At 46.2% G+C, this 13,542-nt stretch overlaps 1 protein-coding gene across 5 annotated transcripts in view; it reads right to left on the bottom strand.

Annotated features, from left to right (window-relative positions):
• Nrp1 (neuropilin 1) overlaps window positions 1-13,542 on the bottom strand; it is a 136,981-nt gene that overhangs the window by 65,938 nt on the left and 57,501 nt on the right. For all 5 annotated transcript variants that reach the window (XM_075977739.1, XM_075977738.1, XM_075977740.1 and 2 more), the window contains 3 exons: window positions 11,227-11,454; window positions 4,777-4,932; window positions 2,514-2,680 (listed from right to left, as the gene is read on the bottom strand). In XM_075977739.1, the coding sequence (XP_075833854.1) occupies window positions 2,514-2,680; window positions 4,777-4,932; window positions 11,227-11,454 (551 nt within the window). The remainder of the gene's footprint in view (window positions 1-2,513; window positions 2,681-4,776; window positions 4,933-11,226; window positions 11,455-13,542) is intronic.

Genomic DNA, 13,542 nt, shown 5'->3' with positions numbered 1-13,542 from the left:
CTGCTGTTAGAAGGGGATGTGGCTCATTGGCAGGGGGTTTGCCTAGCATTTAGGAGGCCTTGAGTTCCACCTCCAGCCCCAAATAAAACCAGATGTTTTGATCCCTGTCTGCAATTCTGGCACGGGGTGGGGGGTGGGGGAGGAAAGAGGATCAGAAGTTCAAGGTCATCCTCTGTTACTTAGTGAGTTCAAGGCCATCTTGGGCTATAGGAGTTCCTTCCTCAAAAAGAAAAGTGTCCAGGACACCTCAGAAGCAAACAACATGGGGAACAGCTCACGAGAGGCACCATAGCTGGTGCATCCACCTCCGCAGAGATAGGCTGAGTGGGACCAGGTGACAAGGCACTGTCCATGAGATGTGAATTGCTGCACAGGAATTTCAACAGCTGGGGTAACTGTCTCTGGTCTGCTTGGTCTGCTTCCTCTGCTGCCTTGCCGATAGGGACATTTCAGATAACAGCCACCCCTTGATCAGCTTGATATGTAAAGGCCTGAGCCTTTGGCCAGCCTGGGGGTGGAGGAATATGAATAGCAACAAACCTTTTGTGTGTGTTTGGGGGAGGCTGCCATGTTTCTCCTGACCATACCACTCCATGAGGGAAAGGGTTGGATGGCATTTTTCCGCAGCTATCTCAGATTGCATCTACTAAAAATGACGTGAGGTCCTGTCCCTATGACAAGAGCTTCAGGAGTGCCCATTTGCTCTCCATGTTTCTGCCAATGAGGAACTGGTTCGTGCAGAAGAATTGCTACTATGGCAGTTTCAGAACCCCCTGCAGGACCACAGGGGCCCCATTATTGAGTAAGGTCCACGTTACCCAGAATAGAAATGCATTATCATGCAGACATGCTTAGCACTGCAAAAATGCAAGCTTCCCCCAGAGCTGCGTCTGTCATTCACAAGGAGCTGCTTGTGGGTTTGGAGACATGGAAAGACAAGCTACCATGAGCAAATTAATTTCACCTCTGGCTTCATCTAAAGCAGGCTTCAGCAATCCCGAGTGAGGCCTCATCTTTTCCCACCCTCCCTACGTGGCTCAGGGTTATCATTCAGAGGTTAGCATGGGTTCAGTCTCCCGTAATGGGCTCTTTCACTTTAAGTGTATGCTAAACTAATATTGACTTTTGCAAAGTAAAACAGAATCCTGTATTTGTGCTCAAATGACTGAAACAGCAATGGACATGGGAAATGATAAACCATCCCAGCTTTCTTCTTGCATAGAGACTCTCTGGAGTTAGTCATTTTTAAATATCAGGCAATAAATGGAAGCCTCTTAGGCCAACTGATTTGCATTTACACAGAATATGCACATACACATGCTTCATTAAACAATGGTGCAGACCCCATGAGCCCAAGCACAGGACCTTGGGTGGTGGCGAGATGGTTAATCGTGATTGCCAGTGTGATAGGATCTAGAATCACAAAGGAAACAAATCTTTGAAACTGACTGTAAGGGATCTTCTAACTTAAGTTCACTGAGGTGAGAAGACACACCCTAAAAGCAGACAACTGGTCTGAGGTCCTGGAATGCACAAAAGGGAGAAAGTGAGCTGAGAACGAGCATTCCTCTTTCTTTGTGACCTGATACAATGTGACCAGCTGACCCTTGCACAGGTTGCCACATCTTCCTTGCCATGATGAGGTGTATCACCTGCAGCTGAGCCAAAACACACCCTTTCTCCCTTAAGTTGCGTTTGCCAGATATTTTCTTGCAACAAGAAGCTGTATTAACAATATGGGTGGGAACATTCAGAAGTCAAGGCTGTACAAGGTTGGGTACTCAGACTGGTACTAGGGATGACTCCTGGAAAACAGAACAGACCTGGGGGATGAGAACCATGTGGCTGCAGTGAGTAAGGATCTAGTAAAAGCAGTAGCAACAAATCACTAATGAAGATAAACACGAGGATTCTTCCATGCTCATGCACAAATACAAGTTAGCAAATGCCCTCAATTAGCTACACAGAACTCCAATCAAACTGAAAACCCAATATATTTTTGTTTTGTTTTGTTTTTGTTTTTGAGACAGAGCTTCTCTGCAAATCTCTGGTTGTCCTGGAACTCACTCTGTAGATAAGGCTGGCCTTGATCTCACAGAGATCCACCTGCCTCTGCCTCTGCCTCCCTGAGTGCTGGGAGGCAAAGATCTCAAACACACCCTACTGACAGAATTCCTATATTCCAACAAAGAAATAGAACTGTAGCAACATAGGAAATGAATGTGTAGCTGTTGGCGGAAAACACCTTACCTTCTAGTTGTGATGGAAGTGAGGTATCTACTCAAACTCTGGAAAGAACTGTGGGAAGGACTTGAGAAGAAAAGAATGGTTTCTGGGGACCACCTGCAGCTACCTTGCTACTCTGTGTGCATGAGTGTGACCATTTTCATGGGTCGAATCTTGTTCAGGCTCTTTCCTGTGGTTGTCATAGAACCCGTTTCTGTTTTACAATCTTTCCAGATGCCTCATATAGGTCTCCCAGCCCAACCATTGCCCAGTTTTGTACCACCTACCTGGATCCACTCCCGATAGGAGTCCTGCCCTGGAGTCCACCCATTCTCGGGGTAGTTGAGGCGGGAGCGCTCTACAGACCAGTTGTTGCCGTACTGTGAGGATGCAGAGATCTGGTCCGAATGGATCTCTCCGGATTCCATGCCCAGAGGCTCCATACATTTGAAATCTGCAGGCAAATTATGAAGGGCAGAAGACACATTTTAAATTTAATGTGGCAAACTAAAGAGTTCATTCACGGCATAAGACATAGGGAGATGGCTCAGTAATGGTTAGGACCTGCATCTGATCCTAGGCACCCACGTAAAAGGCAGCTGGGCCTGTGATATCAACACTGCTAGTCAGAATCCTGGGGCTTGCTGGCCAGCCAGTCCAACCAGTCCATAATCCCGATTCACTGAGAGGCTCTGTCTCAAAACATATGGTAGACAGTGACTGAACACATAGCCTGATGTCAATGTCAGGTTTACACACACACACACACACACACACACACACACACACACACAGAGAGAGAGACAGATAGAGAGACAGAGACAGAGAGATGAGAAAAGAGTTCATTAACAAAGTCTGGCAAAATATGCAACATGGGAGGATTGGAACATGGCACTTATAATTATGTTATCCTGAATGGAGATATTTAGGAATACGATTATGAATGTCAGCACAGCTATTATTAACTCTCCTGTGTGGGCTAAGGTTGACAAATGCTCTTTGAGGTGAAGGGATGTGGTCTGGTTGGTAGAGTACAGGAGAGGAACCACAGAGGTGGCCAGCTAGCACTCCGTCATCTGGTGTGGTGCACGCACCTCCGGCAATCCCAGCATCCTGGGGGCGGAGGCAGGACCAGGAGTTCACGGTCATCCTCACCTACATACTGAGCTGAAGGTCTGCCAGGGATCCACGACACCACGTGTCAAAATAAAATAAATTAGAGATAAAAAAGAAACCTTTTTCTTAGATTGAAAAACATGGTGTTTGTTGTATCAGTGGGAAGCTGAGCTGACCAATAGGTTCAACTCACGGAAATTTCACATTTTTTTAAGATTCGTGTCCTAACAGATGAGGTTTTAACTAGCCAAAAAAGTGCAGAGGTTTTGAATTTCATTTGCCTTTTCATTTCCAGTCAGATTTGGGGCAGAAGATGTCAGAAGCCCTAGCAGAACTCTGAAACACGCAGTCCTCACCCAGGGCTCCTTCCCAAGCTACTATGCAGGGCAACAAAACCAGGTTTTTCTTTGTCTGACCTTCAAAAGAACCCTTAGCCACACGAACTTCAGGCAGTATTTCTTTTTTTGTTGTTGTTGTTTTTGTTTTATTTTTCTGTTGTGCAGAGGGGTTGTAACACTGGGAACTGAATCTAGGGACTCCTGAATTGCAGGCAAGTATTCTACCACTGAGCTATTTCCCCTGCCCTGAGCACTTTTAATAAGGTCTTTAAAAAATACCTTGCTCTCTTTGTTGGGAAGGTATGTGAGACAAACAGAAATATTCTCCTTTTCCAGGCTGGGTCTCAGGCTTAGCAGGTTTACTGCTTGCCTAGCACGGACCAAGCCCGGGGTTCAATCCTAACATTGCATATCTGGATAAGGTGCTGCACACTTGTAACCCCAGCACTTGGGAGTTAGCGGCAGGAGACTTAAGAGTTAAAGGTCTTCCTTGACCGGGCCAGCGTGGTGCACATGAGATTCTGTCTTCAAAGAAAAATTAGAGCTGGTTAGATGGCTCAGCAGGTAAAAACCTTTGCCACCAGAATCCACACGGTGGAAGGACAGAACTACTATCTATAAGCTGTTGTCTGTCTGTCTGTCTGTCTTTCTCTGTTTCTCTCTCACACACGCAAACACAGAGTCCCCCATGGTCTCCCACGGCCAACAGTCCTTGTGTGTGACTGATTTGTGTATCAGCTACCCGTGGCTGGTTCTGCCAGGAACTGCCCTTTGTGGTTCCTGACACCTGTGCCATGGAGGTGCCAGGGAAGCCCCCAGGTGACCTCTCTCATTGTTCCCAGGCCATGTTCAGTCATTTTCCACTTCCCTAACTGTGGAGGCTCACATAATTTTATGGAGGAAGTACACCAAATGATATTTTTCCAACCGACTCTCACACACAAAAAGCTTTTTTTTTTTTCTTTCTTCACAGAAAAACAAACAGTGGGCACCGCCGTTCACAGAACATTTCTCTAGCGTTTTGTGCGGCCGCAGGTGTAGGAGAAATAATGGGCTGTGCTTACTACGGGGCTTTGTGAGACGGGCACGCACTGACCTTCAGAGACGCTGCTCTGTAGCACGCTGTAGTTGGCCGAGAAACCTTCCTTTGCTATTGCGCTGTCGGTGTAGAAGACCATGGAGAGAATGCCCGAGGAAGAACGGATCCGACCTGGTGTTTTCTGCCCGCAGTAGCGCCCGATGTAAGGGCCGACTGGAAAAGTAGAGACACAGAGATGTCAGATTGTCTTTTCTCCTACAGCAAAAATTCCCATTTATAAGCACAAGCCTCAGCAGGACACAAAGACTGCTGTAGCCTCGCGTGAGTCTCTCCTGGTTAATCGGTGAACAGTGCAGATGCTGGATGAACCTGTGGAGAGGATTTGGAAGGGAGCTCAAACTGGCACACGCAGTCATAAACATACCCTCCAATCAGCACGGCTGTTCTCGGGAATCAATGCCACTAAGACCAGAGTTCACATCCCCAGTGCCTACAAGTAAAACAGGGAGGCTGTGGCATCACGGCCCAGCTGTAAGCCCAGAACTCAGAATGGAGATCTCAAAGACAGGCTGGTGAGTGAGCTCTGTAGTCCATGAGAGCTCTTGCCTCAGAAAATAGAGAGGAAAGCAACAGAGGAAGACACCCAATATCTTCACATGAGAACACATGTTATATACATATATACTCACACGATACATACATATACACATAAAAAATGAAACAAAGGCAAAAGGGGCGGCTCCTGAGAAATGGTACCTGAGGTTGTAGACATATACACTGAGAGAGAGAGAGAGAGAGAGAGAGAGAGAGAGAGAGAGACAGAGAGAGAGAGACAGAGAGAGACAGAGAGAGAGACACAGAGAGAGAGAGACAGAGAGACAGAGAGAGACAGAGAGAGACAGAGAGAGACAGAGACAGAGAGAGAGAGACAGAGACACACAGAGAGAGAGAGAGAGAGAGAGAGAGAGAGAGAGAGAGAGAGAGATCTTTCTTTAATAGTAAAGAATGTCATTTCAACCAAGCTGTTTCTAAAGCTCAGCAGGAAAAGACACCAGCTAGGCAAGTTCCAGGATGTCTAATTTCTTCTTTCCCCAGTGGAGAGCCTGGGGGAGACATAATGTCCCAGGAAGCATCCAGACCACACAACCCAGGTTTCCTTCCTCATTCCGTTACACAGCCCTGGATGCTAAGCCACCCACATCACACACTTAGACAAAATCTTTGACAAAACACTTCTCAGGGCTGAGTCCACTGACTTATAGACAGTTCTAACCATTCAAGACTTAGAGACTACAAACACTGATATTTTATATAAGTTATTATATAACTCACAAGTTATATAAGTTATTATAAGTTACCGTCAAAATGAATGGATGTGTTTTCTAAATTCTGACTGTGTTTAACTCTTCCAAACCCAAGAATGGGGATTGTACTACACTATGTTTAATGGCCATGAAACGGCCTACAGCAACCATTTGTACCCAGCAGAGGTATGTCTGCCCCAGGCCATGAACGGCCCAGAACACTGATTAATTTGTGTTAAAGTCAAATTCTAATTTGGGTCACGTAGCTGTGCCTTTGCTGAAGTGTTTTAACCCAACCCTGAGGATGAGTCACATAGGGCAGAAGCCCCTTGCAGTCGCGGGTCCTCTCCACAGATCTGCTCAGATCAACGAGACAGAAAAGCAGTCATTTTCTCCCTAGCATTTTTACCGCACATATGGTAAGGACAGACCAGATGGCTTGGATTTTGAGGGACAGACCCCCCCTCCACCACCACCACCAGAAAACCATTGTTCTGTGCACTTTAGTTGAGAATCACAGCTCCGCCTAAGAATCTCAGGTGGTAGCCTTTCCTTGCTTCCTGGGGTGGAGGGACAGGGTCATGAGTCTCCAAGGAGCAAGCATGTAACTGGTACCTTTGGGGGTAAGGTGATCCAAATATCATTGCAAAAGTGAATTCCACAAGAGTTGGTCTTCTCAAAGCCCCTAAGAACCACTGACTTTCTAGTGGGAGCCAATCTGAACACTTCGTATTTTAGAGTATGTAGATCCTTGGCTGACAGGTTTTCAGTTTCACCGGTTTGACCTCTTAAACTAACCAACCAAACAAACACATAGTTCAGTTTATTTCTGTTGCCCTTTGAGAAAGGTTTAATGTGCATGCTAGAATGGCCTCAACCTCACTGTGTAGCTGACAATGACCTTGACCTTCCAATCTTTCTGCTTCCACCGTTAGAATTACAGGTGTGTCCCACTATGCCTGGTATATGCAGTGGGGATTGAACTCGGGGCTTCCTTAGCCCTGGTTTATCATGGTTTATCATGAGGTAAGCCAATCTACCTACTGAACTCAATGCCCAGCTTTGACACAATACTCTTTGCACATGTGAATTCAGGGCTTTGTGTATGCTAGGTAAGCACTCTGCCCACTAAGCCTCAGCTCCCAGTCCACTATGCATTGCCCTGGTTATCCAGTTATTTGGAGTGTTCAAAGTCATCAACCAGGCTGAATTCAAAGACCGTTCTCTCTGCTTTCGCCCTGTCGCTGGAAACACAGAATGTGGCATGTGACGTGGTCTACCGTGAAGGAAACACAGGGGCATTCTGGGATGGAGACTGATAATGATCCTGGAAAGGGCATCACACCGGTCAGTAGCTTCGAACGTTGCAAAGAGAATTTCGTTACATCTGCTTCAGAAAATGGAACTCTCATTGTTCCCACTTCTTTTCAGCTTAATCTTGGCCTGGATTTCTTCTCCAAGTGCTAGCTCTGTGCCAGGCTTTCTTCATTCTGGATGGGAGGTCCTGCCTCCAATTCAACGCCTCTTTTCTTGGCCAAGGAGCTCTAGGTTGTCCATAATGTATGCCCAAAAACCATCTTGCTGGAGCCAAGAACTCAGTTCTTCCCTTGCCTGGGATAAGAATCCCATTTTGGTCTGCAGTTATAAATGGGAGGCTTAGCGTCCATTCATCCTCTCCTCATGGTTCCCTCTCATTTAAATTCTGCTAGTGTGCTTTCATAATCTTTTACTTTAGTTTGTGGGCAAACTTTGACAATCCTAATCCTTGAGGTTGTTCCTTGATCACCACAGCCCCTGACCTTCCCGCTCAACACTGGCGAGGGAAGCGGCAGTACCCATGGAGGCACTGACAGCCATCTTCCCCCTCCCCTATCACCCCATTCCTTGGGGAGGGTGGCGAGGGGGGGAGTCTCTTTGAAAGAGGAAACAGAAGAGAACTTGTCTAATGCAGACTCATAATTTAGAGAGTCTCCATGACTCACTGGTTTATAATGTTGGAGGCATGCTGGGTAAATCTGCCTTCTGTCTTTTAGAACATTGCCCCCAGACAGATCCCTGTACGTTCCCTTAGGAGCCCTCAAGATACGAGAGTGTAAGGCTCTGGCGACAATAATACAAAGAGGTATTGAATTTTCGTGAACAACAGGGGGACCTCAGCTTCACAAGCTAATGCAATATTGATCTGAGCCGGGAGGACAAGGCACTCTCATGCACAAGGCCTGTGCTCATTTGTGTCGCATACGCACAGGGCTGCTGGTTTCTTCTCTCTGTAATTGTAGACCCAAAGGCCAAAGAGACGGGTGAAAATCATCACCAAACCCAGAAGTATAATGCAAAAAGTGAATCGCTGAGGACTTTTGGAAGGGGGATTTATAAGCTTTGAACAACAGCACCCTAGTCCTGTCAAGTTGGAGGTGAAGGTGACGGGATGTCTGTCCTTAGTAAAGAACACCCCCACTCCACTGTTCTTTCTAATAATCCCAGCCCTGCCTCAGAATGAAGATAATGTGGTCTTCTGCCTTCTGAAATATATACAAAAGCAAAATGTAATGAATTTTTTTTGAGACAGTCTGGTACTTGCTGTGTTGTCTAGGTTAACCGTGAACTCACAGTAATCTTACTTAAGCCTTCCAAGCTCTGGGATTACAGGCATATACTGCCATGCTGGCGAAAGAGGTACTTTTAGTGAGAGATCTTTAATGAATCAGAAAGCAATCATTTCATAGGCACTAGACAGGCCACTTAACTTTTCATAAATTAATAAACCTATTGGTAGAGAGTCTCTAGTGCACATTGGCACACTTTTTTCTATCCATGTGCTCCTACTAGGCTACTTTATATGTCCAAGTAAATAAAGACATCAACACTCATCCAGCTCCTAAGGAGCTCATTCCTGACCCTGCTGATGGGCTCTGCAATGTCTCTCTTCCCAGCTCAGACAGAACACTGGCACACCAGCAGTGTGAGTGCATCGTCCCTAAGCTCCACAATCCAGTCCACACACTTGTAGTATCCCTCTGCAGAGGTCGGCTTGGCACTCCGCACCAATCCCTTCAGAACTCATAACTCCACGCGAGCCTCTGGAGAGCCAAGAGATGGAGATGTGTGACTTACAACCTACACGCCGTGAATTCAGAGTTTCAGAGCCAACTGCTTTTCTTCAAAGTCAATTTGTGTCAATGGGCAGCTTTCAATTACTTAGTCATTTAATTCGATGCTTGTGGTCAGATGGAGCATAAAGTCATGCGATGGCTAAAAGCCTTCTGAACCTTTTGGATGTTGTTTCAGGGAAATACCAGCTACTACATCTATTGGCACATGAACCGAGAGTGTTGAGCTACAGTGACAACGATGTTTCTAGTGTCACCAGCAAAAGCCCCAGGAGGGTCAGTTCCCATTTACTTCCAAAGAGAAAGCTGTAACCACACAGTTGTGCTGGTGTTGACTGGATGAGGCCAGGCAACTATGAACAAATATACAATGCGTTTGTGTTGGGGATATGGCTTGGGTGATTTGGTGCTTGTCTAGTGTGCCCAGAGCCATGGGTTCAAGCCCCAGCATGGCAAAAACCAGGTGCGGCAATGCATGCCTGGGACCCCAGTACCAGAGAGAGAGAGATAGGAGGACCAGGATTTCCTAGCCATCCTCAGCTGCACAGTAAGTTAGAGACCAGCTGGCACTACGTGAGAGCCCTGTCTCAAGAAGAAAACAAAACAATAACTTCTTCATATTCCAAAGCCACTGCTCTCTAGGAAGGAGTCAACTTTGCCATAGTTCAAACCAGGTGCAGAAGACTGGTAACTCTTCCATTGTTCTTAGTTTGAACACGGTGATTTTCTAGGACCAGAAAATTGCTACCTTAAGAAACCCTTGACACTAATAACAATGCGCCTCTTTCTAAAAAAGTCTTCTAAATAAGTTGGCTGATGGGACCTTCTCCTCCGATGCCATTTTTTAAATGAAAGTACTAGAAAGGAAGGCTGCAAATTTGGCTTGTGAACAAATAAACCCGTTATTACACATCCCAGCTATTGCTACCACATTATTATAATACCGTTTTCCTAATTATCAGATTGAGTGCTTGGAAATCAAACAGCGCTGTGTTTGGGAAAATCTCATTATCTAATGAAAGAGTTCCTGTAGGATCATTATAGCCTTCTTCATAAGGTAAAAGAGAAAGAACAGATCAAACTAATGTTAACTCATTCATTTACTAAACCACAGTCCAAAGCTTCTCTAACACCAACAGTTTTCTCTGCTGATTACTGACAAAATGACTGGAATTTCAATGTCTTTTTCAAGCACTATAAGCGGTTACCTTCATATTCTATCTGCTCTTCACTTACAATGAATTTGGCTTAAGAACACTGCCCTACCATTTTAATGGTGGCTGTACATCTTCAGCTGCCAGCCATTGGGCCCTTCTGGGCTGTTCTTTCAAATACATGCAGTCTTAGCAGGAACTGGGCTAAGTACAATCAATGTTAGCAACACGGGCAGTTGCAGCAAGTTCTTTATCTTCCTCCCCTTGCTCAGACTCTTCATGGAGATTTTTGTATTCACTTTCTAGTTCTCCCAAAAAGTTCACAGATGTCCACACGGCTGCTTCCCCACCTTCCTCAAACCCATGCTCAAACGGTTTTGTCTTACTGTGGTCTGGCTTGACCATCCCATTTAGAATTTCAACTCCTCTTCCTGATAATGCTGTCCCTTAATTCTGCTACACTCTCCTTCTCTCGTCTCTAAAATGAAAGATTTGATGTAAATAACGTTTTAATGAACAGAAATGAAGAGATCAGGAAAACTGTTGATAGCAGGCTATCACGGAAATCACTCAAGACCTTGAATTTTCTTTCACGGCCTCCACTGCCTATGTACATAGTGAAGGAGTTGGGACGGTCGTTTTCACGGCCTCCACTGCCTATGTACGTAGTGAAGGAGTTGGGACGGTCGTTTTCACGGCCTCCACTGCCTATGTACATAGTGAAGGAGTTGGGACGGTCGTTTTCACGGCCTCCACTGCCTATGTACATAGTGAAGGAGTTGGGACGGTCTTTTTAATCACAGAAATCCCACCCCTGCCCTTCACATTTCCTTTTCCCTTGTCATCTTTGTCTATTGTAAAGAAATGATGTGGGCATTATGACATTTATAAAAGATTCCTCCTTTTCGAAGGATTTTCCCAGCTGTTCTTAAACGTTACCTTCAGGGAATCCATCCCAGATCTCCAGTCGGTCATAGCGACAGAATATTCCTCCTGGAGGGTTTGAGTCTTGCTCCAGGTCAAAACTTTCAAACTCCAGGATAATCTCAGCCATCTTCGGCGCAAAGATGATGTAGGTGCACTCCAAGCTGTTGGGGTACTTTTCAGGGAACCCGGGGGACTTTATCACTCCACTGGGAGCTGTATAGTTCTGAGAACATTCGGGACCTGTGAGCAAGAGACAAAAGGAACACAATGGGAATGTCTTAGAAGCACAAGAGGAACGGGGGGAAGGCAGAGGGTTTCTAGGAAAAGGCTGCCATCCTCACCACCATCGTTGCCAGTTCACTGCTCGGCCATTCCCTAACGTCGACCTACATGGTAAGTCAGGCTAAGGTTTACTGTGCTCACGGTAGTTTCGCATTTGTGTAGAGCAACTGAAAAGCATCTGCTGTTACAGGCAAAAAAAAAAAATTGGGGGGGGACACAAATATAAAATCATGTGGGAACAATGAGTAAGTAACCTGCAGAAATCTCGACAGAGCCCTAGAGAAATAATTACAGCCCCCTCAAGCTCAGATCTTTAAATCTCGAGGCTGACAGCCGTTTATTGGTGAAATAGAACATTTACAGAGGCGAGGGAGAGCATTCAGCCTAGAGAGTTTGGGTTTCAGATTCCCCTGGCAGCGAGTCGGTCACTCTGCCAGATGTGACCTCTGTCTCTTTGACAAACTGAATGTGAAAGGTAATTCGTACATGGACCCCGGGTGACTTGACTTACTCTGAGCGGTGTTGACACAGGTGCGTGTCAACGTGTGGCAGTTAGTGAGGGCACCATAAACTGCGATTACAGCCCCGACGCAAGGCGTCACCTGATATCAACGCTGACACTATCACCTTCTGCCAAGACTCAGCTGCGGCGCAGTATACCATTCTAAAGCTGCTCGTTCACAGGCGTGTGTGCAGAAGGTGCATATTTACAACGTGTGATTTTAATGGCTGTTCAGGGTTATCAAGACTTTGCAAACTGTGCTGATTTGTGATCGCAAAACAAGAGGAGGTAGGCATGCGTCACAGGCTGACCTTGCAGCTGTGTGAATGAGCAAGACTTCAGTCCAAGCCATCCTGTACCAAACAAGGCAGGGTAGTCTATGCAGCCGAAAAGCCAACTTTCCCTTGTGGCCACCACTGCTCTGATCTTCAAGCAGCCATACTTAAAGACAGCAGAGAAAATGGGACACACCTTCCCCTTTAAAGATCTATCGATTTTATTTTTATGGTCATAAGTGTTTGCCTGCATATATGTGTGCACCACAGGAGTACCTGGGGCCCTCAAAGGTTGAGTTAGCCTGGAATTAGAGTTAAGGATGACTGTGAGTTACCATATGAATACCGAAGACCCAATTTGAATCCTCTGTAAGAGCAAAAAGTGCTCTTAAGAACTGGGCCATCTCTTCAGCCTGGAAAACAGGGTCTTTTGAATCTCAGTATTGAATCTGAGAACATCCAAGTCACCTTCTCTTTGTCTGGCTGTGGCTCTCAGGCTGCTGTAGGAACTCCAAGAGTTGATGAAATAAGGTGACGAGTCAAGACTGTTCCTTGGCTCTGAGTGTGCACGTGCACATGTCTCTGTGTGCAAGTGAATATGCATGCAGGGGCCAGAGGATGGCCTCTGCTGAGACAAGGCCTCTGACTTCCACCCAGAGCTCACCTAGGGCTCACAGATTAGCTAGTCCGACTGACCAATGACCTGAATCTGTCTCCCCAGGCACATCCCGTCACACCCAGCATCTTACTTGGGTGTTGGGGATCAAATTCACATCATCATACTTGTAGGGTAAGTACTGTTCTGAACTGAGTAGCTTTCTGAAGTGCCCGATGACTTGAAGTAACTCCTTAGACAGATAGGCTTATTGACACTTAGGTCTCCATGTAGCTGAGGATGGCATTGAACTTCTTGTCATCTTGGCCTCATCTTTCAAGGGCCGTGTTTGTGTGCTCAACCAGCGGAGCCACACTCCCAGCCCCAGAGGGTTGGCTTTCATTGTTGTCGTTTTTTAACCGTTGCCTTTTTTATTATTATATAAGTTTGCCCCAATTGCAAAAAATGCCTCCTCCAAAGGGGATGCACAGTGGCCAGAGAGGGCTCAGGAACTGGCAGGAGCTCCCAGGGCTGAACGGGAGTGAGGCCAGCACCGGAGGGAGGAGTTGCATGGAGGACCGTGCTGTAAACACAAATATGGAGGTGCACCGATCTCCGGCTGTGACCGGAAGATGACAAGTATCTAGCGCGGCTACAAGAAGGCACCCCTGAAT

This window comes from Microtus pennsylvanicus, chromosome 6, assembly GCF_037038515.1.
Source record: "Microtus pennsylvanicus isolate mMicPen1 chromosome 6, mMicPen1.hap1, whole genome shotgun sequence".
In the NCBI taxonomy this organism is placed as follows: Eukaryota; Metazoa; Chordata; class Mammalia; order Rodentia; family Cricetidae; genus Microtus; species Microtus pennsylvanicus.
The sequence above is the reverse complement of the archived record's forward strand: the minus strand, read 5'-3'. Positions and strand labels throughout refer to the sequence as shown.